This window comes from Culex pipiens, chromosome 3, assembly GCF_016801865.2.
Source record: "Culex pipiens pallens isolate TS chromosome 3, TS_CPP_V2, whole genome shotgun sequence".
Lineage (NCBI taxonomy): Eukaryota > Metazoa > Arthropoda > Insecta > Diptera > Culicidae > Culex > Culex pipiens.
Genome location: NC_068939.1, coordinates 59,495,718 through 59,522,766, shown reverse-complemented (window position 1 = coordinate 59,522,766; position 27,049 = coordinate 59,495,718). Strand labels below are relative to the sequence as shown.

The 27,049-nt window shown below is 38.4% G+C and overlaps 2 protein-coding genes and 1 long non-coding RNA gene across 11 annotated transcripts in view; 2 read left to right on the top strand and 1 right to left on the bottom strand.

Moving 5' to 3' along the window:
- LOC120417610 (GATOR complex protein Iml1) overlaps positions 1 to 6,466 on the top strand; it is a 42,642-nt gene extending 36,176 nt beyond the window's left edge. For 4 of the 7 annotated variants that reach the window (XM_052710164.1, XM_039579724.2, XM_052710163.1 and 1 more), the window contains 3 exons: positions 4,585 to 4,977; positions 5,032 to 5,334; positions 5,398 to 6,466. In XM_052710164.1, the coding sequence (XP_052566124.1) occupies positions 4,585 to 4,977; positions 5,032 to 5,334; positions 5,398 to 6,253 (1,552 nt within the window). In that variant the 3' untranslated portion in view covers positions 6,254 to 6,466. Of the gene's footprint in view, positions 1 to 4,337; positions 4,439 to 4,584; positions 4,978 to 5,031; positions 5,335 to 5,397 lie in introns of all 7 variants that reach the window. The other 3 variants (XM_039579720.2, XM_039579723.2, XM_039579719.2) reach the window with 1 other exon arrangement.
- A 2,584-nt stretch (positions 6,467 to 9,050) lies between these two features.
- Positions 9,051 to 27,049, bottom strand: part of LOC120417605 (sodium/potassium-transporting ATPase subunit beta-1-interacting protein) — an 84,350-nt gene continuing 66,351 nt past the window's right edge. Inside the window, exons 6-7 of one of the 3 annotated variants that reach the window (XM_039579713.2) lie at positions 24,467 to 24,521; positions 10,470 to 10,617 (exon numbers count right to left, since the gene is read on the bottom strand). In XM_039579713.2, coding sequence (XP_039435647.1) covers positions 10,605 to 10,617; positions 24,467 to 24,521 — 68 coding nt within the window. In that variant the 3' untranslated portion in view covers positions 10,470 to 10,604. Of the gene's footprint in view, positions 10,618 to 21,518; positions 24,522 to 27,049 lie in introns of those variants that run through there. The other 2 variants (XM_039579712.2, XM_039579711.2) reach the window with 2 other exon arrangements.
- On the top strand, positions 18,739 to 20,743 carry LOC120417609 (uncharacterized). Its single transcript, XR_005605487.2, has 2 exons — positions 18,739 to 20,224; positions 20,325 to 20,743. It is a non-coding gene; the product is annotated as an uncharacterized LOC120417609 (long non-coding RNA).

Sequence of the window (27,049 nt, the reverse complement as noted above, 5' to 3'; positions counted from 1 at the left end):
ATTTGATCAGCATAATAATCTATTAATATTAAAAATTGCTCCAGTGAGTCTAATGACCCATCAAATTCTGGAATAAGCTGGATTAAATCCGTCATCTCCAAATTCGCCATCTTTTTAAGCGTGTTTTTAACTATTTACATCAAATTTCGGTATAACTTTTGTTTACTCACCCTAAACTGCCAGATTTCCATGGTCGTCTTCTTGGGTGTCCGATGCGGCCGAATTTCGTCTCCAGTTGATCCAGATGATCTCGTCATTGTTGAATCCCTAGTGTTGTCCATCGTTGGCCGGTTTTGAAATTTTCGATGCTTCTGCCATTGGTCGAGCCCGTTTTGGTTCCATCTCGTACTGCTGCATATTTGCTTCCATCTTAGAACTCCTCACATAACATTTTCTTCAATTTAACGTTTTTTTTTTTTTTACACTATTTTAACTGTTTGTTACTTCGCGAAATCATTTTGTTCATTAATTTTCACACATAGTCACATTTTCAACTCTCGGTTTTGTCCAATCAAAATGGCGTGTCCAAACACACACAGCGTTGCTTTCCGCTAGTCACCACCTGAACGGCCCGAGCGGTTTAGGCTTTCAGGATTTTTGTGATATTTACTTGTAGAGTCAAAACAGATCAGTAAACTTCACTTATCTGTATATTACACTTTTTGAAGATTACATTTTTGCGGTAACACTCTCAACTTTTACGCGCACGATCACATCACTCAACTTTTCGTTGCTAATTTCATTAAGACCTTCGTCGAGCCAGTTCTATACGTTGAAGCCAGACTTGTCCTCCAGACCTCTTCGCCGAGCCATGCCAGACCCGAACTCTGCTACGTCCCTGGTTGACTCCACGGCGGCTAAGTCCCGGCGGACTCTTCCCAGCGGCTAAGTCCCGGCGGACTCTTCACAGCGGCTAAGTCCCGGCGGACTCTTCACAGCGGCTAAGTCCCGGCGGACTGCGGCCTCCACCGCTAAGTCCGGCTGGACTGGGGCCTCTGCTACTGGTGGCTGCTGGCGGGTCCGGCTGGTCTGGGGCTTCTTCAGGATCTGGAACTGGACTGGGCTTGAACTGGCTGGAACTGACTGGAACTAACTGGAACTAACTGGAACTAACTCAAGAATTTTGGGGTTTTTATAGTCAGTCCCCGAAAACTCTACTAAATTTTGTTCTACTAAAAGTGGTCCGTTTCGATGAGAAGCATCGATGAACCTCATGAATTAAATTATGCAGACCTCTGCAATTCTTCATGACTTTCCGTATGGTGTAGTGAGTACACCTCAAAATCGGAAGTCATGGGTTCGAACCATTGTCGTGAAACTTTAAATTATGTTATTGGAATATCAAAATTATGTTCCTAAAACATTCTCAAAAATGTTGGTTAATAATGAGAAGGTCGAATTCTCCATTGAACGAACATGCCAATGAATTTGGTTAAGCCACACCCTCAATTTCCCCTGTGGAAAAACATCGCACATTCATAATTGAAAGCTTAACCATTTTTTTGATTGCCTAACAATTGGCGAAATTTAATAAAGGGCTTTTCAGGTGAGGATGACTCATGATCCACACCTGTACATAAGCTTAATTATTTGTCGCGCAACGCGAGTCGACGGGTAAAATTATTTATGCTTGCGTAAGCGCGCATGGTCAGAACTGTGGTGAGGTTCGAAAAATGGACAAATTTAATGATTTAAATTTGAGGTCGCTGCAATATGTACTGCAATGTTGGTATGAGCATACACATAAACTTTTTGTAAATCTGTTTTCAAGGCATTTTAATATAAATTCTCAACTATTAATAAAATGTGCTTGAAGACATTTGGTTGTACTATTACCGATTTATTGCAACCAAGTTGACTGAAATTTTTTATGCAGACGAGCCAAATTGGACCCGTGTATTTGACAAAGGGCGATCTTAATTTTTTTTTAAATAAAAGACAATATTTACATATTTTCATGTTTTTCATATAAAAGATCGTCTGTTTTTGTAATTAAAAAAAAAACCGGACATTGTCATGCACACGGGATATTAGGGTGGAATCGAAAATTGGTTTCTTCAGCAACACATTTTTTGGGTCCCTTTTAGGATCCCAAACAACCTCTCAAAATTTGGGAGCGATTGGTTAAGCCCACGATTGGCGCAAAGCGAATGAAATTTGTATGGAAATTACTATGGGGAAACTTGCATTTTCACATTTTTGAAATTTTAAAATTCATGTTTTATTATTTTATGAAACTAACACCGTAGAAGTATAGCCCTCAATGTCCATAACAACTCTCTAGAAGACAGTATGGTGCTAACTTGCTTCTAACAAAAGTTTCAGAGCGTTCAAGAGAGTCATTTCGGAATACTCGGTAAAAATCATACTTTTTGCCAACACTGCCAAGTCAAGTGGAAACTTTCGTAAACTATAATATATTTGAGGAATTGGGGTGCATTTTAACTAAATAATGTCTTCTGAACATTTCTTCATAACGATTTTACGTAAGGCCCATCAAAATATAAGAACGATCGTGTTTATTTTGTATTTCATGGTTCCTTCGGCAATGTTGGCAGAAAATGTGAGTTTCACTGATTATTTCAATACACTACTTTTGAAAACTCTGTATCTTTTTTGTGACGCACTTAAGCACCATACTGTCTTCGGGAGAGTTTTTCAGGACATCCAGGGCTATACTTCTACGGTGTTAGTTTCATAAAATATTAAAACTTGAATTTTGTAAATTCAAAAATGTGAAAATTCAAGTTTCCCCATAGTAATTTCCATACAAAATTTATTCGCTTTGCGCCAATCGTGGGCTTAACCAATCGCTTCCAAATTTTGGGAGGTTGTTTGGGATCCTAAAAGGGACCCAAAAAATGTGTTGCTGATTAGATTTTTGTCATTTTTATTTTTTCCATATAACTAGATTCCACCCTAATGTATAGGTCATCACTAAAGTTTTAATGTTATCGCAGTTTTAGTAAAAAAAAAGTTGATTTTTACCCGTTTTCGTCATTTTCCCGTTTTTGCGCGCGGCGCGTCGAAAAACCCAGTTTTTATGTTCAAAAAATCATATCTCCGAATCGTGTAAATGGATATTCGCAATTTTTGGATATGTTATGTAGAATATTACAAGGAATCAGGGAAAAATATTTTCAGATATGAGCTCTTTGGTCCCGAGACCATCAAATTAACAAATAAAATTGTCATAGGACCTTTTCAAATATTCAGCTGGCTTTTTCGAACCTCCACATATTTTTCCTTAAAAGCTCAACTAATAACCTTTCTTTTGGAACGCGGCGCTCTAAAATTAATGCAGCCGTTTCGGAGATATGATTTTTTGGGAATGTTTTTTGCGAAAATCGACGAATAATGCCATTTTTTGACCACCCTATTTCGGATAGGAGCACCCTAATCGCCAAACAAAAAAATACGGGTTTAATTATTTGGGTTAAAGAACCCCCACTCCATATTTGAGCCAAATCGGAGCACTTTTGATTTGGAGACTTTCTGTTTGACGTGGAATGGCTGTATAGCTTTCTTTTGATAAAAAGGTCGAATTATAAATCCTTAATTTTCAGTAGAAATCAGAACGAGGATTGTTAGGTGCGCACACTTGCCCCTGGCAGTGGTAAATCAACACTGAAATAAAAAAAAGGACAACATTGCTATTCTTGGAATTGTGCCTCCTTTCCTTACTTAGTAATTCGAAAACCTCAATTACTAAATAATGAAAGGAGGCAACATTCCTAGAATAAAGGAATGTTGTACTTTTTTTTATTTCAGTGAACTCGCGTGAAAAACCCAGATTTAATGTTCTAAATATCATCTTCATAGGCTCTTTGGTCCAGATACTTTTTCAATTGTTAGGCTAGACTTTTGAAACTCAAAACATCCTTCATTTGCGTCCAAGAGAGTTAAATCGGTAAAAAATCGTTTTTTTTTGAAAAATGTGATTTTTGTGAAGATCGACAAAAATGCTTATATTTTGAACCACCCTAACACGGCAAAGTGTATATTAATGACCGAAAAAAATACGGGTCTATTATTTGGGCCAAAGAACCCTCACTCCAATTTTGAGCCAAATCGAAACACTTCATTTTGTTTAACTTTCGTATGGAACTGCTGTATAAAAACTTACTCATGATTTTCAGTTGAACAGATATCCCTAGTGAATGTTCTGTTGTAAGTCCTTTAGGTCACCCAAAGCACACACTCTATCTCTGCACTTTGTCTATAACTGCTGTGGTTTCGTTTGGACCCCTCAAAACTGCTTCTTGTATTTTTGCACTGCTAGCTTTTTAGTTTTTCCCACCCAAAAAAAAATACCCCCTTTTTATTTTATTTTGCAGTCCGGTGTTTGCACTAAAATGTATTATATTGGTAACGGCAACGGTCATCATAGCACTAATTGTGTGTATCAAGAACGCAATCATGTCGGTAACGGCCACAGGTTAGTAGAGCGAGTTGCCGCACCCAAATAGCTTTTTTTTGTATGGGCTTTCTTGCTGTGTAGTCTGCATGTTTAATAGTAATGTACTGACTGCGAGAACTTAGAGCAGTTACTCACCTTATGACTTTAACTCCCACCACGTCAAGCATCCTGACCCGGTCCAATTCGAAGGTGCTGGACAAGGCCAACATTCACGCTGCGGCGGCGGCATCGGCCGTAGCTGCGGCCAACCAGCTCAGCTCTCCAGCGGGTCGAACAACCGTCGACGGGGTCGCCCTTTCGACGCTGAATTCCGCAGCGGAGCAGGGTTTGCCGGAGGACAGCGATGACTTTACCACGGAGACGAGCAAGCTGAAGCAGACGGCGACGTTGACGGAAATTTTCGAAGCGTTCAAGAATCCCGTACATGGGGTAGGTTTTGTGGGGCCAGCCCAGAGCATGCCGTCGTGTACGTTCGTCGCGTACGATGCCATCAACTGGCTGCAGAGCCACATCGACGGGCCGTGCCATCCGTTGGACATTCTCGAGGATATGAGGAGGTTGGTTGGGTTGTGGGATCGTATAAATTTGAACTAATTGGTTTTGTTCCTCAGAGCGCGCATGATTTGCCATGCCTCGGGAGAATACTCCAAGCCGGTCGTTCCGGGCTTCTATCTGTACTACATCATGATGCAGGACAAGGAATCTCGCGACTACACGCCTCCGCTGGGTGATTTGGAAGCGTTCGAGAATGAGTGGATGGAGGTGGAGGTGCAGCATCCGGATTTGGTGAAACCCGTTGATCCGATCGACGTTGGTGTGCCCGTGTTCCTGCGAGAAACGATCGATCTAGGCGAGGACTTTTTCGACGGATCGTTGTACAAGCAGACCCACCTCGAGATTGACATCAACAACAGGTTAGGCAGTTGATTTGTTCTATTGAGGTTTCGTGATTATTTTCTCTTCCTTCTCTGTTGTAGATCCGATCGAACGGAATGGGGTCACGCTCGGTACCACCAGAAAATGATCCCGAGTCACGCGTACGAAATCGTTGTCCAGTGGATCACCGCTTCCGGGCCGATTGTTTGCGACTTGATTAACGGTTGGTCCCGGCGAGCGCAGGGTTGTGGCTTCCAACTAGTCTCAATCCCGGCAGATCCACTCGCAGAACCATTCACCGACAAGAGCGACCCGCTGCGTGGACCAATTTTCGTCCCACTAGACTACGATTGCCTCAAGCAACATCGCAGCTTTCTGTTTGAAGAGTTCAAAAAGGAAACCTGGCCAAAACGTCTGCTCCTCTTCCAAGAGGCCATCGTGGCCCGGTTCGGCTTCATGCGGTGTGCCGTCGAAACCAAAACCGGCTCCAACCAAGTCTCGCTGGACTACCAGTACGTGCACTGCACCGGCAACATGTTCATCCTCGTCCCGAACCCCAACCACGAGCTTAAATCGCGCCAAAGACTCGCCTCCGGCGGAAGCACCATGAAGAAGCCCACAAACTTCATCAACCGCTACTCGTCCTCGTACGAGTCCCAGATCCAAAACAACATCTCCTCGGCGGCCCACGAGGCGTACATTACGCGTCACGTGACCGGCAGCAAAAACAAGGACGAATGCGATTTCATCCGCCGGACGGGCTTCCTCTGGTCCTGGAACCACATGATTCCGAACAAAAAGTGGAAATCGCTGGCGATTGCCCAAACGGAGGAACTGTTCCAGCTGCGGATGTTGCGAGATTTCAAAGACTTCTGCGCCAACAAGGACCAACGGTTGGCCAACTTTTGGGAGGAGTGCTGGGAGGCGAAGGAAAAGTCGTCGATGGCGCGAACCTAAGGCAGAGGGAGTGTGTGATATTGCTGTTGATTCAGAGGCATTCGGAAGGATTTTTTTTCTGTCGAATTTTATTCACCTAAAACGAGGAAGATTGTGTGTCTGTACAAATTACCGTTTAAAAAGTGCCGTTAGTAGTACCGTGTCGTTTTGTAAAGTTCTCTTTGTTATTCTTTTATATTTGCGAAATATTAAACTAGTTATTGCTATTAAAAATCGAAGACGTTTCACTATAAGAAGAATTTCTTGAACTAAATTAAAGCATCATCAAGTGTTCTCTTAGAGGCTATTAGAAGATTTTTTTATATTCATTTAGTAGTGACAATTTGATTGCGGGAAAACGGGATAAAAGATTTCAATTCCGACAGGAATTGAAAAGCGACGAACCCTTGAAACTTTACTAGCGATGAGATCACCATGAAACGACTACATATTGCTTAGTCTTTTATTGTTTTGTCCTGCTAGTCGTACGTATTAAATTTAAAAAGAAAATATGTTTCACTATAAAGTTGGGTCATTCCACCCAAATCGTTATCAAAAAAGTGCAAAATTTAATACAACTTTTTCTTATCAAGCTCGAATTTGGGGGATCTGTTGATACCATCAAAAATCAAGAATTCCAATTTGCATCCAAATCTGATCACCACCTCGATTTAGGTACGACCCCAAAGTTTCGCCTTTGTTTTTTCTTTTGCCAAAAATGTGAAAACCCTGTATTTTCAAACTGCGATATCTCCGGTATAACAAATCGTAAAAGGTTGATCCAGGAATAATTTTGAAGAAAATTGATGAAATCGATTGACGCAGCCCATTTTTAAATCAAAATTAATGTTCAGTATATGTTACACACTTAATTTTTTTTACCGAATTCGGTAAATTTTATCGATGTTTCAACTGCTGAACTAAACTATCGAATTCAGTAAAATCTCCCCGAAATTCGATAATGATGTTTATTATTGTTCATCGTACAACCGATTTTCGGTATAATTTTGTTCAATGAGACAGATGGTTTACCGATCTAAACTTTACCGATTTTTCAACTACCGGATTCGGTGAAGAAAATTAAATGTGTACACAGTAGAAAAATCATGCTAATATTACATCTGGGAAGGGGTAAATTTTGTCTGTCAAAAAAAATGTGTAATTTTACTGCTTTTCTGTTGTAATGTCACTTTTTCAGTCTAAATTGATGTAAAATTACATCATAAAAGAGGTTCAACCTTCCAAAATTACAACTTTCGAATTTACATATTTTTTTACGGTGTACGCAAATGAAAACTTGTTGCTTAATTTTCCCATTTAGCGCACATTTAAACTAGTCTACTACATCATCGTGTTTCTAAATAAAAGTACTTCTCTTGTTTTATGTTTTTCTTGGTTTTTTTGGTTTTTTTTTTTGTAAATTGCATTTATCATGTTTATACACTTATTTTTTACCGAATTCGATAAAGATAACCAGATTTTCAACTGCTGAACAGTTCGGTAAACTAAAAATGATCGAATTCGGTAAAAACTTGCCAAAATTCGATAAATAAGTTTATTATTATTCATCGGTTAACCGATATTCGGTAAAATTTGGCCATTTTGACAGTATGGTTTACCGATTCAAACTTTACCGAATTCAAGTCGGATAAAATATCCAAGTGTGTAGTTCATGTTTGTTTAACTTTTTGCAGTACTGTACAACGGAAAATATTGTTGATCGATTTCAAATATGCTAAATATGATTTTAAACAAATGAAAATGCATTTCGAATAATTTTTAGTTCATTAGACTTCTTTTTACGTCAAAATATTGATTTTGTTTGAAAATGTTTATTTAAAATATTTTTAAAATTCGGACCGATTAAATTTCAAAAAATATTTGCAACGGCCTTATTTTTATATAAAATATACCAAATGTTTCCCGCCTTATCCACTGAGCTTCTATCGGATGGTGAAGTAAAACGTCGGTCCCGGTTTCTCCTGTCTCGTCAGAGGCGCTGGAGCAGAAATCCCACGTTAGAGGAAGGCCATGCCCCGGGGGGCGTAGTGCCAATAGTTTCGTTTTTTACCAAATGTTGGCGATAATTAAAATAAACATAATTTAAAGATGGATAAGTCATATATTTTGTTTAAATCAATACTTAACTTTTAGATTACGCAGCAACTTTTGATTTGCGTAACACACACTAAAGATTATTTTGAATTTGAAAATGGACTGCGTCAATCTTATTTTAATCAATTTTGATGGTTTTCAAGCAAAATTGCGCTCTTTTTTAAAGTTTATATCCGATTTGAGATGTTTACACTAATACCGATTTTTAAAAAGTTTGTTCAAAAATAATATATTTTTATGTTTTTCATATAAAAAATCGTCAGTTTTTATTTTTGTATAAAAAACTAAATTTCGAAACCAAGTTTTGTCACACGGGACATATCATGCGAATCTTCACCCTAAATTTCAGCCAATTTGCTCCATCCAATCTTGAGATTTCGCGGCACCCGTAAATCAACCCGGTGTAGAACGCTTGGTTTGACAGTTCGCTTTGCGCATGTCAAAATTCCATGCTTAAATTTTGAGATTTTCAACAGTTATGTAACCCCTTAATTGAAATTATTGATTGATTCTGGCTGCTCTCACCTCATTATCAAGTTTAATCTATTCGTTGCAATTTGAATTATGGTTCAATTTTAAACATGAAATTTAAAAAAAATGCAGTGATCATAATGGTCAAAATTCAGGTTTGTTTACATTGAAATAAAAATCGCTATTTTTTGTTGTTTTTGATTGTTCGATCATCATTCACTTTTTGGTCAAGTTTTTCATACAAAACTGGAAGTGAAGCTGAAACACGTATAAGCATCCTTTTTCCACCGAATCGTGCCGACCGCGTGATTTCTTTGGTTTCGATGGAGTCGCATGGTTGTTCACTTTTGGCGGATTTTTTCTTACGTTTAGTCTTACCTTGCTTCGTTGCGTTTATTATAACTGTGTTCGATGTATTTAAAATAAAGCTGAATTGGGTTTCACAAAAGTGGAATCTTACGTGTAAAAATGATAATGTACAATTGCTTGAGCTTATGAACTATTCAAAACAGCCGCGTGTTCGTTTTTTTCGAGTTGTTAGTCACTTAGCGATCGTATTTACAGCCAGGCTTTGTGTTTAGATAAAATATTACGCTCTTATAACCCCACTATATCTACAAGAATCAGTACCTCGGGACGGAATTTATACGTATTTGATTGCAACCAAGGAAAGTAAAGCTCCCCCCTGCTCACTATTTACATGGTGGTCTCGGAATCGGGCGGAGTGTGATAGTTGAGATTGTAGGCCGGCGGTCCAGCGTTGAGGAACTGCATGGCGCGTAGGCTTTCTCGCGAGACGGACCGCCGGTTGGGCAATTGCGGGATGGCCATCGGATCGCTGACCACCTGTTGCTGCTGCTGTTGCTGGTGAAGGTGATGTTGATGGACGTGATGTTGCTGTTGTTGCTGCTGCTGCTGTTGCAACGGGGACGGTTGCTGCTGCTGCTGGCTCGTCAGACTGGCGAACACGTTTTCACCGGTGGACGATTGCGCTACGTTGAGGTTGCCTCCCGGCGTTGTGACGTACGAGCTGAGGGGGCGCGTTCCGTGGAAGTTGGAATAGCTGGACCGAACCGAGGGCGGTCGGTTGTTGGTGTAGTACTCTTCGTTCAGTTCCGGGCTGTGGTTCAGGTTAGTGGTCGAGTGTTGATAGGTGGGATTGGAGTGGCCGCCGATGCCACCACCGGCGGGGTTTGAGGAGGCCCACGAGGCGTTCTGCTGGAGCAACGGGGACGAAGAGTTCATGTTGTAGTAGATCGGATCGATTGGACTTCCGTCGGGAAGCGTTGGTGTGTGGGTGTTGTGCCGCGGGGGATGATTGAACGTGTTCAAATTGTTGGTCGTGCCTGCCTGGCTGAAGTTGTTCAGTATCGACGCCGTGCTTTGGCTCATGATGTAATCGTTATTTAGCGACTTCAAGTTCGACTCGGTCAGCTCCGGGTTTTTGTTGTGCACAAACTGGGGGAATGTCTTGGTCAGCGTCATCGTGCCGGCACTCTGCTGGTTCATCAACTTGGTCACCGGATTTTGGTGCACCTTCCGGCGTGAATTTCGCACGCTGCTCCTATTGTTTGAGTGACTTCTCCTGCTGGTCCCACTCTGGCGGCTCGTGGTGCCCCGTTGCATTACGGATCGTCGCTTTACCCGTCGCGGGGTCATCGGTTTTGGGCTGAGCGATGAAGGTCCACCGCGCAGGTCATCATCGTCGTGACCGCCCCGAATCGCGTCCACTGGTCGGCTAAACTCGATCGAATACAGTGACTGGCTGCGGTGTTTGGACTTTTTGCTACTTCTGCTCGCTGTGGGATCCCCGGAACATGAATCGTTGATTTGCAGATCGGATTGGAGGCCGGAAAAGAGAACGAGACCAGGGGACGGGGTTTGGGTTTTGAGGGAAGAGAGGGGGGAAACAGAAAGAAAATTTCCGAATTAGTACTTGGAGGTGGTTTATTTACAGTACAATATTAAGCAGTGTGTAATTTGTGAGAGACGTGATCTAGTGTTTATCTCGCAGTCCGATGGATAAGATAACATAATCTTCTATCCTATCTTCTAAATAAATAAATTCCCACATTTTGAATTTTTTTCACGAATGACTTGGCGTTACTTGGCTTTATTTATTTAATGGATTTTTTGATTAGGCCATCTTTTTTTTATCACTTGGCTCGGCTAGGATCACCGTAATCGTTAAACAAAAAAAAACGGGTCTAATTATTTTGGCCAAGGAACTTCTAGGCTAAATTTGAAATAAATTGGAGCCTTAATCACTTTTGAATTCAATCCTGCTGGCTTGATGTGCACAGAGAAAAAAGAGTTCCCAAAATCGTGAACAAGCGTTTATGAAAACCATGGTATTTGAACACTTTGAGCAACTAAATATTCAGAAGCACTTTTTTCTAAATTACAGAATTGTTCTTCTAAATTATCAAAACAACAGTTTATAAACGTTTTGACTATTCAAAAACAAAACAAAACATTGTTATTAGACCGATGGTTTTATTATTTTCCTTATTTTTCATGAAAATGGGTGCTTTTGAGTTTTGAATTAGCTAATCGAAAAAATCTGGAAATGCAGGTTACAGCAAAGAATAAGTCCTTTTAAACACATTTCGAAGCATTTTCAAACAACTAAACCAATAGATTTGAAGAAAACGAGTTTTTGTGATTTAAAAAAAAGTTGCTTATCTTCCTGATGGTGCTCTGGTGCACCACTCCAAATTCAACTTTTTTGCACCAATTCGATGTTTGTGGGTCAAAGTAAAGTGTTTCCTGCTTTATTATAACTATAATTACGATAAGCAAACAGCTCTAGGCGTTAGAGGGTTAAATATTTTCTCAAAAAGTCGAAAATAAAATATACATAGTTAAAAACATATTGCTATTTCAATGTAAACAAATTGTAAATTAAATATAATTTCCCGAAATAATTATTCCCGTATTTTTTGTTTGGTCATGAGGGTGACATCCACCGATTTAGGGTGGTTCGAAAATGGCAATTTTTGTCGATTTTCGCATAAAAAAACACATTTTTTATAAAAATCATTGCTAAGCGTCATTTCAACCGACTTTAGCTCTCTTGGACGAAAATGTTAGGTTTGTGAGGAAAAATAATTAGATGTTTAAAAAAATTAAACTAATATTTGAAAAGTCGCATGAAAATTTATATGGCTTTTTGGTAGGTCTTGGGATCTAAAAGTCTTTCATATTTTTCCCGTTTTCGCCATTTTCCCGATTCTGTCTAGATTTTATTTTCATAAAATCGCATCTCGGAATTTTGTTAATGAAACAACTCTAAAAATATTTTCAAACTTTGTTCTGGAACCTTTTCAAATGGACTGGTATTTCGAAATTTTAAACTATTTTTTCTTATCAGCCTAACGAATCACATTTCATTTGCGTCCAAATAAGCTAAAGGCGTAATAGGTCAAAGAACAAAAAACAAGTCTATTTTTATTTGCCAAAGGAACATCCAGACCAATTTGCGTGGCATATCAAATTATTATTTATGCTAAAAAATATTGAATATAAAACGTATTCAAATATTTGAATTAAAGTCGAATCAAGTTTCAAAATAAAACGCGTAGCTTTAACACATTTATTTTTTAAGGGTTATCAAACATATCAACACTGATTAATTATGTTCAATGTAAAAGCAAAAGAACAAATTTCAACAGGTTTTTTTACTTAAACATAGATTTTTAGAAAGTTTTATGGGTGTTCCTTTAAAGATCATTTCGAAACTACAAATATTTCCATACTTTGGTCTAAATAGGAATTAAATCTTCATCACAATCATAAAAATAAAATCAGAAACAACCCACCCAAGGTCGACTAGCTCAAACCCAATTTTATTGTGGCAGGAATCCATCAATCTCACTGCTACCGGACACGTACTCACAAAAGTACATCACCATTCCATCCCATATTGATGCTGAATCATGCCTTGGTCTTGCAAGCATCCACGCATTAATTTGCCTGCGCACTCGTTTCTCGTGTTCCGAAACCCTTTTTTCCCCCGGCACATTCTCCCACGTATCCTTTCTACCATACATTTTGGTTCTATTTTTCAAACCATCGGACCTTGGAGATAAACACTTTTATCCTCTTTTTGGGCAGTATGTGGAGTTCGCGATTTGATCGTTTTTTTTGGTGTGAGAAATTGAGATTTTTTTTGCGTGTGCTTTTGTGGGCCAACAAGATGATAGATTCGATTAGTCCTAAGAAACCACACCAAAAGACATAGAATACGGTGTTAGTTAGTTTACATTTTACGGTTTGGGTTAGTTTCAACAAAACAGTTTTTTTAATAATACTACCGTAAGTACCTTGAAGCATCCTCCCCGGGGGTGTTGTGTTACGTCTAAAGTGGTCTGGTGTTATTAAGAGAAGTAGCGTGAAAACACCCATTTACAACGTTATTACAGCCAATTTGTTTAAAACACGTGTAATGATGAAACTCTCTCTTTTTTTTGAGTTATTTTTTGTGATTGGAATTTAATCAACATAATGTTGGATTGACGGGCGCGCGCCCGAGCGCTTCATCGGCGATTTTCCCGCGGCGAACACGATTTGTGGAAAAGTGAAAATACACACCAAACACAACACAACACACAATGACTTGGAAACGGAAATCGAAATGAAACACAACACCGTGCGCCGTGTATTGGTATTCAAAAACGAATTAAAATGAATGATCTCTTTATTTTGCGTCTAGTTTTTTTCTTTTCTTTTCTTTTACTTTGTTGTGTTGCTTTTATGCTCGTCTTATGCTTCATTAAGGTCGATGATCTCCGCTTGCTGCTGCTGCTGCCGCTGCTAGCTCGATTGGCTAAACTTAACTTACATAACATCATCGTTGTCTTTTCCTTTTTTTCTCTATAACGAATCGTCTTAATTGTACGGAACAAAAAGTCGTGTTTATTTGCAGTAAATTAAAACTAAATGCGTTTACGTTTCGCAGAGCTTAAATGTCTCCTAATCTCGAGGCAGTTGTTTTTAAAATATTATTTTACAAAAGATAGATGAAGTTTCGCGACTTCCGACACAGTTTTGTACGCCAATTTGATTCTCGTCTAACAACACAGGAATAACAGCATAATCGTATATTTGTTTTTAAAGTTAATGCTATTCGTTTGATTTTTGCAGCTTTGGTTTTGAAATCTACACACCTCTTCGTCGCAACGTTGCCGATCGCCGATAAATATATGTATTTTCAAGGGTTCTATAATTAATTTGTGGAACGGGAATAACCTTCGCCGAGAAGGATAAACGAATATATATATAGGATGTATCACTACTAATCAAACAGTTTTCAACTACTTGGCTTAGGATCACTAACTAACGCATAACAGTACTAACTATAGAGGGTGCGATAAAATTAAACTGTTTTAAACTACACAACATACGCAGTACAACTAAGAGGAGGCGGGACATCTCAAATTTAACTACAGGAAATAAACTATTCTTACGCGCGTTGCTATTTGCTACAGTTAGTTACTTGCTCTATCGCAGCATGGTTTGAGTTTTCACAACATATTTAATTCAAAAAAATATTAAAAGTTTAAATGAACGGAGCAATGAAGAGATAAATTGAGCCTCGGAACATTTTTTTTACGAAATAATTGCAAATTAAAGGTTCCAAAAAGTTCTCTTCATCTCAATTGAAGTGTTTGCGTTGACATGTGAGGAACATAAGGAATTATTTATTCTGCTATTCAAAAAAACAAACATGTTTTTGGAAGAAGTATTCAGTTTTCTTTTGCCTAAATGGATACACCGCTTCTCTCGTGGAAAATTTGATCTAAGGTGCAGATTAAAAATTTGGGATTTTTTTTGCCTTCCTCACCTTACTGAGGAAAGGCTATAAAAACACTCGAAAAATGAACTTATTAGTTTGACCTAGTAGACCCACCTTCACGTATATATATCGACTCAGAATCATGTTCTGAGCAGATGTCTGTGTGGATGTGTGTAGATGGGTGGACAATAAATTTTCACTCGATTATCTCCAGACTGGATGAACGGATTTTGACCGTATTAGTCTCATTCGATCCGTATTGGGGTCCCATAGGTCTCTATTTAGAATCAGCAAGTTTAGTTAAGTACTTCAAAAGTTACAGTCATCCCTCATATTCGAAACTGTTTACAGATCGGCCAATGTTCAAAAAATCATATCAAATCGATAATTGAACTTAATGATTCGCTTTTACCTTCATTTGAAAGCTTTTCTTGCGATCTTTCGAATGCTGTATCGAACAACTGCAAATTTTAACTTTTATAACAAGTTTTTGAAGAAAAACTTTGACCCTTGAAATCCACAAATTCGGAACACTTTTTCTTACGGATGTAAACAAACTTTGTTTCTCTCCGTGAGTACATTTTTTTTACAAAATAATGACTTCACGCACTGAAATCATCGAAACTCAAGCATAGTTATGTTTTATGAATGGTCTGTTAACTTTTTTTTTGTAAAAATATCAGTTAAATTCAGGTGTTCCACAATTGTGGGAGGCACAATAACATCCCACAATTATGGAACAGGCCATTTGAAGCAAGTGTTTTACTGCTTTGCATGAAATAACCTTGAGAAGCAGTTTTTTGTTTTAGAAGTACTATTTTTACTAGTGAAATAGCAAAAGTCCAAATAAAGGTCCTAAAAATAGTAAGGTCGCCAGAAAAGATGCATTTGGCATGCTATTGACAAATTATCACTTAAGTGTTCCGAATTTGTGGGTGTTCCGAATATGTGGGATGACTGTATGCTAAAAAAACGATTTTGGCGAATGTCCGGAAGATTGTAAAAAGGGTGGTTTTTGCAAGAAAACCTATCATGTTATTCATTTTCAGAAACGTATTAAAAAGAACTTTCCAATGAGTCCAAAACATTGAAGATCTGACAACCCTATCAAAATCTATTAGCACTTAAGTATTATTTATACACTTTTTGGAGGCAGGATTTCAGTGTTTTCAATAAAAATGATGTCCGGGTCCATCATACGACCCATCGTTAGTTAGATAATCGAAAGACCTTTCAAATGAGCATAACACATCGAGGATCTGACAACCCTATCAAAAGTTATTAGCACTTAAGTATTATTTATACACTTTTTGGAGGCTGGATTTCAGATATTGTGATAGAAATATTGCCTGAATCATCCATGCGAACTATCGTTGAATAGGTTTTTACCAGACCTTGCCGATGAGCCAGAAATATTTAAGGTCTGTGAACCCTATCAAAAGAAATGAGTAATAAAGTTGATTTGTTAAACATGTTGCTATTTTTTACTGAATGTATTGACTTTATGAATGTGAAGAAGGCACCAACCACCTAAAGGTGGATTAAGTAACGTTTTTTTATTTGCGATCAAATCGATGATAGATTAAAAACATTTTTTTATTTGTTGAAAGTTTTACACTAAAAATCCTAGTTGAAACCCTAGAAAAGCTCTTAGGATTACCATGAATTTAAATAACATTTAAGTTCGATGTGTTTATCAAAAGAAGCAATTTTATATCAATCGTTATTTCATGCATTTGTGCAGACTCGACACGCAAAAAATATGTTATAAATCTATATTTTTTGTAATTACTGTTAACCGGAGTGACAATGATTAGACAAATGGTCCAATAATAAGGTAGCTTTAAATGTTTCAATTGATTTTTAAATAAAATGTTTGTTTCATTAAGGGGTTACATACATGTAGAAAATCACAAAATTTCATATTACAGAAAATTTATTAAATCCACTTAAAAGATGATTTTCAATCACTCCTGAAAGTTTCATGAAGATATTTCATGATTTAACTGAGTTAGAGACGATTTAAGCTCAGAATTTTGCCATGCTTAAAGCCAACTGTCTAACTTTCTGAGCGTTTTTCTCTGAACACCAAGTTGATTTACGGGTGCCACGATATCTCGAGATGGGATGGACCAAATTGGCTGAAATTTTGGGTGAAGACTCCCAAGACATATCCCGTGTGCATGACGAAGCCCGATTTTGAAATTTTGAATTTTCAAAAAATACAAAAATCAAAAACTGGCGATTTTTTATATGAAAAACAGAAAAATATTTTTATCTTTTTTTAAAATAAACTTTTTGAAATTCGGCCTTCGTCATGCACACGCGACCGGTTTAATGAGTCTTCACCAAAATTTTGAGCCGATTTGGTCGAAGCAATGTTGAGATATCGTGGCACCCGTTTTCTAAAACTGCTAACTTCAAATAGCTATATCTCGGCAATGATACAACCAAATGTCTTCAAATTTGTTTTGTTAATAGATGAAAATGTATCTTTTAATGCCCTGAAAACAGATTTTGAAAAAAAATTAACTGTGTGCTCAAACCGACCTCTACCATTTTTACCGATTTACATGTATGTAACCTCTTAAGTATATAACTTTTTTTTAACACCATATAAATTTGTGGTAAAGTAAATAAAAAGTTACATATTTTCTGAGAACTCATAAGAAAAATATTCCTCAATTACTAAGAATCTTTATTTTTACTGAATATGCCAACGAATTAAAGATATTTTTGAGTTCGGTGTCAAAAATACTTAATATAAATAATTTAGAAACTAATCATAATGAAAAATTCCCCAATGAATCCAAAAATGCTCTCCATTTTCCGATTCAAACTGATTGATAGCAAATTACTAGTCAAGTAATTCTCGTTTCCGCACATCGACTATTTTTTATTCGAATAAAACTTTGTCCATTTCCAGCATCCAAAGAAGCGATTTTACATCATTAGCTTCTTTTTTTTTCATACAACGCTTCATACAATTATGAGGGCTGGTCATACAAATTAAGCATTCGAATATTCGAAAATCTGTATCTTGAGAAGGGATTTTCCAAACGATTTGGTGTCTTCGGCAAAGTTGACGGTTATAAATGGAAACTTTTAGGAAATAATCTGTACACGTAAAAAAAACATATGTGATTATTGAAAGAAAAAAAACTAAATTTTGCCGAACAAATTTCAAAAATAATTCACACATTTTATGATTAAGTGCACCGTTTTCAGGTTATAAGCATTAGGGTGGGTACGGATTTTGAAAAGTGCTCAGATCAAGTTCTGGTGTGGTTCCCCTTGTATGGCATACCCATAGGGACTCTCACGCCAAATTTCAGCTCATTTGGTTGAAAACTGGCTTGTCTCAAGCGGGTTCAAGTTTACATGGAAATTACTATGGGAAATTTTGAATTATCGTTCATTCGCTCCTACAGACCTGGGGAAAACATGTAGAAACTTCTAGGATGGCCAGAAATGAGCAGAATCGTCTGGAGAACAACTCTCCCTAAGAGACCAGGTCGATTCGTTCAACCCCCATCGAGCTCAACGGCAATACATCCGGGGTTTTCGGAACCAATCGTTTTCCCCAGAAAAGCATAAAATTTTCCCTAGCATGCTATAAATGCTTGATGAACACCGCGACGCCACATGTCAAACAGCTACCACGTGGACTAGCATCGCCTATAAAAAATTACTTTTTATTACTTTTTGAACTATAGAACTATCATTTATGGTGATCCTGATACTATTTAGCTGTATTCTAAACCTCCAAATAAGAAAAAAAAAATGTTATGGAGCAAATTTTACAATCACGTGGTAACTGTTTGACATGTGGCGTCGCGGTGTTCATCAAGCATTCATAGCATGCTAAGGAAAATTCGATGCTTTTCTGGGCAAAACGGTTGGTTCCGAAAACCCCGGATGTATTGCCGTTGAGCTCGATGGGGGTTGAACGAATCGACCTGGTCTCTTAGGGAAAGTTGCTCTCCAGACGATTCCGCTCATTTCTGGCCATCCTAGAAGTTTCTACATGATTTCCCCAGGCCTGTAGGAGCGAATGAACGATAATTCAAAATTTCCCATAGTAATTTCTATGTAAACTTGAACACGCTTGAGACAAGCCAGTTTTCAACCAAATGAGCTGAAATTTGGCGTGAGAGTCCCTATGGGTATGCCATACAAGGGGAACCACACCAGAACATGATCTGAGAACATTTCAAAATCCGTACCCACCCTAATAAGCATACCATGGTGTTTTTTGGAAAATGTTTAGTTTGTTGCAATTAAAAATTACTTAATGAAGGAAAAGCTGAAAAAAATGTTCGAAATATCAAAATTAGTTCAGCATAAATGTCAAAAATTATTGTTTATAAGCCAATTAAAAAGATATTCTTGATTATATAATTTTGAAACTGTATAAATTAAAAGGGGATACAATTTCAGACAAGTTCCATTTTTTTAACATTAAAAATCATTATTTTCCGAGATATTGTGAGCTGCGCTGTGAGAGCGCTAATTAGATGACTTTAGAAAAAAAAATCTCATATTTCACAAAATTTTAACTTTAATAGGCTTTGGCAACCATCAGTCTTTTCAACAAAGTCAACGAAGGAAAAAAAATATGAAATTTTCTAAACCTTTCGAAAATATTTTTGCAGGGGTGCATTTTTCTTCGTGAAGTATGTTTAAATTTAAAAAAAAAAACTTGAACTAACCAACTTAAAAACGATGCACTTTATCAAAAACTGTGTTGAGAAATTTGTAGAAATTCTTAATCAAAAACTGCAATTGCAAATTTACTTTTACATCAGCATTTAAGTTTTTTTTTTTTCAAAATCTCATTTTTCCAAAAGATCATGGCTCCGTTACCAGATTTTGCACCAACATAAACCCATATTAAAATATCGGATATTCAAAAATATTTGTTTTGGAAATTAAACTTTTAGTGATAAAAATTATTAATAATAAATGATGGAGCGCGAATGGAATAACTAATGATGCAAAATGTCTGCTTTTAACATAGGGACATGGACAAAATTTCATTCGAATCAAACAATAAAAAAATAAAAATCTTGAAAAAATAAGCGAAATTCTAGAGAGTTACCAAGTAATGAAAAAAATATTGAGTAAACTATCAGAAATCATATTAAAAAAGCTATTTTTCCACCAAACACACTCAAGATGCAATCATCCTTCCCTTTATCGCGTTTTCTCTACCACTAGACAGCAAAATAGTGACATTAATTTTCCAAATTCCACACGCTTCCCCTTTCCCGCTTACAACCACATCAAATAATTTCCCGCAAATTGAAACATGCATTCAATTAAACATTCATGCCTGCGTGTGTGTGTCTGAACTGTCCATCCACCTACCCCTTCCAACCACCCACTCATCGCGAAAATGTTTCTAAAATCGGATATCGTTTTCCACACGAACGCAGCGAGCGTTCGCGCGAAGCCACAAATTATAGAGGAGAAGGAGCGCGGAAAAAGCCTCTTTTCCGCCGCGGACATGCAATATTTATGGCGGTTTGGCCGGCCGGCCGTGCTATCAGCACGAAATTCAATTTTCACTCTTGGGAAACGGGGCGTTTTTTGTAGGCCCTAGAGTGGTTCAAAAGTTTACTTTCTCAAGCTGAATTTGGTACAGTTTTTTTTTCGCGTGACCGGAGGCAGTTTGGGATATCTTTGTTTTTAGAAAGTTAAAGAAAGTTTTAAGTTTGTTAAGAAAAAAAATCTTTTTGTAGAGTTTCAAGAGCATGAATAATAAATCTTCAAAGAATACAACTATTTAAAAATCGCCAAATAATAGAAGTATGAGATCAATTACATATTGATATCATATTTCTGTATTGTAGAAGGACCACCTTTTATATTAATCAGCTCAAAGATTTAATATAAGAACTTTTCAATTGCTTAGCGGAGCAAGTTATTTCTTCAGGAAGTGGTTTTATTGTTAAATTCAGTAATATATCCGCTTGTAAATTTTCTGGAAAATTCAGGCAAACAACAATCTAGTTATGGAACTAGACGTTAATGCTCAGCTATTTTTTAATATTTTCTGTATTTAGTTCCAATTTATACTTCTAAATTGGAATAAATAATGGAGTGCAAGAAAAGCAAAAAAAAAATCAATGAATATCCAACACACTTTTCCATATCAGAGGCTATATCATGTTCACTTGTGAGAACCATTTTCCGCCAAGTGGCATTCTCATGAATCAATCAGTCCCGCCCATAAAAGCCTGTAAATGTCACAACAACCGCAGACAGAGCACTGTAAAGTGTAATGAACTTGGGCCAAACAGCCTACACTGCAAGTTCGGAGAAATTGCTATTTGCCATCCTCGCGCGCCCGCGGAAATTGTGCTTCAGCGGAGGTCTAGGCGCGAGGGTGGTAAATAGTGGCTGGCCAAGGCAATAATTTGATGATTAAACTTGTATGCACTCTGTCTAGAGTAGTGCTGAGTTGTGATGAAAGGGATGGGGGTTCAACGGCTTGAATTGAAATTATGTTTCGTTTGCTTTTTTAATCCTTTTGACATAATTTGGGTAAGATTAAAAAATGAAGATTTCCACTATCAACAAAGTTGTATTACATACTTTTTTTGTGATTTGTTTGGCTAAGTTTTGATTTTATAAACAATTTCAAGTGTTAAGAAAAAACACATATTCTAAAAAAAACCTTGAACTGAGTCGAGTGGTCCAAAAAAACTCTAATTTAGTTTTTTTTTAACAAAAAATGATCTGAAAATATATTTGCAACGATTTTAGTTATGGGTCATTCCACTTCAGTCTTACAGAAAAAGTGTAAAATTTAAATAAAAACAAACAAGAATGTCGATTTTCATCCAAATCAGACCACCCCAAAGCTTTTTTTTTTCGTGAAAGTTGTGTAAAAGCTCAATTTTTAACCTACAATAAATATAGAACCACAAATCGTAGTATATTATCCAAGACTTATTTTTAAGAAAACTCGATGGAAAATCTATTGACGCAGTCCTTTATTGAAATGAAAATTAAAAATTTAACATCTCGTGAACTAAAAATAAAACATTGATCAAAATTGGAAATCCTAAGATTTTCTGAGGAACACGATGGCGAGATGTCCCGCCCGTGTGGATCAATCGGGCCGCGCACTGGACTCACAATCCAGAGGTCGCTGGTTCGAATCCCGCGGCGGGCGCTCTAAAATTCTTTGTGTAAATATGGGTATTCGGCGCCGTCGCTCCGTGCCATACTTTCATACACTTAGAAGCCCAGGGCGGCGAAGTCCTTGTAGTTAAAAGGAAGACACTAGTGGTTGGTACTAGCAATGATGGCCAGCTATAAAGTCAACTTCGTTTTTCGATGGCGAGATCAAAATTTTAGTTAGCGATCAATGTGAAAATAAGGCAATTTTTTTTCATATTTATAGGAATCTGTTATTTTACCAAGAAAAGCCTATCGAAATAACAACAATCAAGCATAATATTTACCATTTTTAGAATAATGCTAGAATATTTTGTGGCAGTGCGTGGCCGAATGGTTACGCTGTCCGCTTTGTAAGCGGATGATTCTGGGTTCGATTCCCATCTGCTCCAACCTTCCATCGGATGAGAAGTAAAATGTCGGTCCCGGCCTTGGTTGTTAGGCCGTTAAGTCATTCCAGGTGTAGGAGTCGTCTCCATGCCATAAGTACAAACAACACACCAAACCAAGCCTGCTCCGGTGGAATCGCTGGCGGCGGTTGGACTCGCAATCCAAAGGTCGTCAGTTCAAACACTAGGGTGGAAGGTTCCTTGGAGTAGAAAGAGGTTTGGGTGCTCTCTCCATTCAAGCCTTCGGACTCCTAGGTTCGAGCAGAAACTTGCAATAGAGACCACAAAAGACCCGGGGGTCGTTAATGTGGATGGTTTGATTTGATTTTAGAATATTTTGCTGTGGGCAAATGGATGACCCCAAATGTCAAAAAAGGTAAATTTTATGATTGGATTACTAGATGATACTCCCGTCTACTTGGGATTCGAATCAAGCAAGTTTATCATGAGTGCCATACAACTCCATCATATGAAAAGCCTGGGCTACTTATAGCCGGTTTTAAAATGTAAACAAGGTTTTAATTTTTACAACTTTGACAGTTGAGGTTTTAAAAACGGTTATAACTCGCCCATGCGAATGGGGTATTAAATGATAAAAAGGTATTTTTAACGTGATTTGATTGAAATTAAACATTGTGGCCCCAAAACATTTGATGTAACTTTTTTTATTTTTGTTTGATGCGCATGTTACAAACAATGTCCTCTTATAAATTTCATCCAAACGTCCCTTTACAAGTAGGTAACTTGGCGACCACACTTTTTCAAATTTCAACGAGCACATTATCCAACATAACCAAGAGAGAAGCTGCGTGTATCCAGAACAATAAAAAAAATAGCTCATAACAGTACAGTACAAAATCTTAACATAGAGAGTGTCGCGTGCTTTATCCCTAATTCCCCGGATGCTCCAGGATCACATTGTAGTCCAGATAGGATCCGTTATTGCTGCAGAACGAGCGCGGCCGCTGCTGCTGACCGTGACCGTGATGCCCAATCGCCCCTCCAAACTGTCCCCGTGGCCTCCGGCTGCGGTGCGCCAGTCGATCCTGCGACTTGGCTCGGTGCATCATCGCCAGCGGTGGCGACGCCACCGGGTAGTTGTTGTTTTCGTGGCCCGGATAGCCGGGGGGACCGGCTGAGGCGTCTATCGCGGCGGCGCCGCCTCCTCGGATTTGGTCACAGTACTGCGGGCTCATGACCCGGGGTCGGTTCGAGGAGGACGAGGAGGAGTTGCTTGTGGTGGCAGAGTTGCTGTTGTTGTTGATAAGGTTGGCGTTGTTTCGTCGCGCGATGCGGTTTAGGTTTGGAGATCGGGTAACGTACTGGTATGGCAATCGGTAGGTGTCGCCGGGGCTGTCCAGCTGGGGCGGCGTTTGTTGTTGGTGGTGGGGATGGAATGTGGGCAAGGGTGGCACTGGTGGTGGTGTGGGTAGTGGCCTCATGGCTATCCGGGGTGGGGCAGGGTAGTCTGGGCCACCGCTGCCGGTGGACGTCACCGAAGGATTTCGTTTGAGCGGTGTCGACACGGCCAGTTGCTGCGAAGAGCCCGTAATCAGTCGACTGCTGTCGCTGTCGTCCACGTCGAAGCGCGTTACGCTGTCAGTGTCGCCACTACGCGTGTAGTACCGACCGCCGGAAATGATTACGTTGTTGAACGGATTGCTGATGCCAAAGTTGTTCCGACAGGAGGCACTCTTCGGAATGAAGAACGTATCGTCCTCGTTGTTGCGGATCACCTGCTGGTGGTCGCCCTGCTGTATCACGTCCTGGTACCGGATGCTGGCACTGCTCGCGCTGGCGCTGTTCTTCCGCAGCTGTCCGCGGGTCTTGTTGTTGCTAAAGCTAGAATTCCGACTCAGAGGTCGCGGCAACGGCTGCTGGTGCAACGGAACGTGCGTTTCGTGGTTCTGACCACCTCTACCACCGCTTCCGTTACAGTGCGTAAACGTCGATGACGGAGATGAAGTGGATGACACGGACAGTAGTGTGTTAGTGTTTGAGGATGAAGCCTTGCCACCGTTGTGACCGTTAATCGACTTGATCACACCACCGAGCTTAGTAGCGCTAGAATTGTTGTTGTTGTTGATGCTGTTGTTGCAGCTGTTACTGAGGCAATGGGTCGAGCTACTATTGTTATGGAGGTGGTGGTTGTTGGCGGTTATGACGGTGTCAGTGGTTGTGACGGCAGCCAAAGCCGCCGCAGCTTTCGCTTGCTTAAGCTGCGTCGAGGTGGCGCTATTCGTGGTGGTTGGCAAACTTGTATAGCTCACGTACATCGGATGCACGGCCGTGTGCTGGGGGCTTTTCGCGTCACCTCCCATAAAGTCGACTGCGGGCATGGGGGGCGAGAGAGAAACAGAGCAGAATCGAGAAAAAGAGAGAAAGGAAACGATTTTATTTCCAGCGTCCCACGTGGCCACCGGAAGTGTGGGAGGGGGGTGTGGTGGCCTTTTGCGTGCGAGATTTCATTGCGGCGCCTAATTTTCGGCAGAACAAACGAAAAAGAAGCTAGCTCGGCGTGATTTTGGAGTGGTTTGCAAAATAAAATATACAAAAATGTTGCACAAACATCCGTAAACGAAACACGGTGGGGTGAATGAGGTTGTGTGTATGTGTGTGTGGGTGAAAGTGAAGGTGAGTTGAAGACGAAAGTATGGCGATGGGTTGTGTGGTTGTGGCGAGCAGTAGCGAAAGTGGGAAAGCTTTTGGACTGTACAGCGAAAAATCTCCAGCTGATGAGCGATGACTCAAATTTGGAACGAGTTTTTTTTTTTATTGAATTTTAGAGAGGAAAATCGGGACGAACCAGAGAAACCTTTTGAGGGGTTCGAGATTGGGAACAAGATTGCCTCCTGTGGAGTGCTATTACTATTACTATTCATCGAAAAATTGAGCAATGTATGTGTGTGTATGTCTGACGAGGTCTTGGACGTGGTGGATGTTCAATATTTATTGGGGTGTCTGGAGCAAATCCATAATTCACAGTGTTTATGCATCGAAAATTTTATGTGTTTTATATAGCTCTAAAAAATATTTTATCCAGGGGAGAAGAAAGTTTTTTTAAACGTCTCTAATATATTTGCAGACCTGGTAAACCAAGGATATTTATATAACTGAGTTTGAATAATCAGTCTATGGAAATTTATTTTAACTATTCATATTTTTAATTTAGTATTGTATTTAACAGGTGATCATTTTTATATTTTTCATTGGTACGTGGCTGCTCATTTAAAAAAATATTATGTTTGCAATGTTGAGAAGTTTGAATGAAATTAACAAAGAAAAATATTTATACAATGTATCGAAAGGAAGAAATCAGTGAGTTTATTTTAGTTTAAAAAAAAAAACACCGTTATGACATTTTTATGATCTGACTTGTACACATTAAAAATTTGAGTAAATTTGGAAGGTTGATTATTACCTCTTTTATGATGTAAATTTACCTCAATTTAGACTGAAAAGTGACATTACATCAGAAAAGTGGTAAAATAACATATTTTCAGAGATAAAATTACACATTTTTCTGACATCAAACATGTACCCCTTCCCTGATGTAATATTACCATGATTTATTTTTACTGTGTATGGACGAACTAATGACGTGAAAAGGAGTCTTTCGTCATAGGTTAGAGCAGTGTTTCTCAACCGATAAGGAATTCCCCCCTGGGCGAGGGGGAGGGGGGAGGGAATTCGACCATGTTTGGGGAGGAATTAGGAAGTATAATAAATCGAATTTATTTAAACGTGTTTGCATAAAAATATCTAATATGGTGCTCTCTTTGTTAATTTCATGTTTACAAATAAATTTCAATTATGGGTTATTAAAAATCATTTTTATAATTTCTAAATAGTTTGAATTGAATTTTTCGGCATTTTTAGCAATGATTAGCTTTATTTAAAAAAAATGTTTCATACATGAGTCGTTCTTGAAATATTAGATTTGCTTAAAAAAATCTCATTATTCTTAATTTCGAAAAGAGCACGAGAAGTTTTTTAGGTTTTGATAAATAATATTGTTAATTTTTTTTTGCTGCTTATGGAATTAAACACTGAAAATTTTTGTAAGATTTGCTGAATACTGCACAGTAAAAAAGTTATGGTAATATTACGTCTGGGAAGAGATACATTTTTCAGTCTAAATTGAGGTAGACTGTGTGTATGAAATATGAAATGTCAGATGAAATGCTTGTTTTAGTAAAATAAAAATCTGAGTTCTAGCATTCTTTCAAACTGGAATTATCAGACATTGTCAGGGCAACGAATAGTCCTCACAATATACATAACTAAGTTGTGTGTTGAATTCTTAAAGACTTCAGAAATTTCCATTTTATTTAATAATTTGTTTTCTCTGGGTTTGGACATTTAATTTGTTTTATCAAACTATAATAATTTGTCATGCATTTATACCAACAAGTTCAAAATCATAGGGAGGGGGGAGGAGGGGAATGAATGAAAATAAGTCAAGGTGGGAATGTAACGAAAAAGGTTGAAAAACACTGGCGTTAGAGGATCAAGATCAAAAAAAAAGTTTGTTGGTTGATGACATATTTTTGATTTTCTGAACTTTGGTGGTACTAGAAGACAAATAACAACGACTTCTTCATAATTTTCTGAAGTCTCATTTATGGTCAAAAACCATTGGAAAACGTTCAAGTTTGTTTCCACCATCAAGAAAATCTACCTGATTTACATTTCCGCGTCCACTTCAAGTCGTGACCAACAACGCTCGTGGGACCACTTATGATGAATCTGTTCACTATTAATCTCGGGCAGCACAATAGAGCCCTATTAACTCCTCTCAACTCCCAACTCCCCGCATACATTCGGTAGAATTAGTATGCTCTAAAAGCCCCCTTC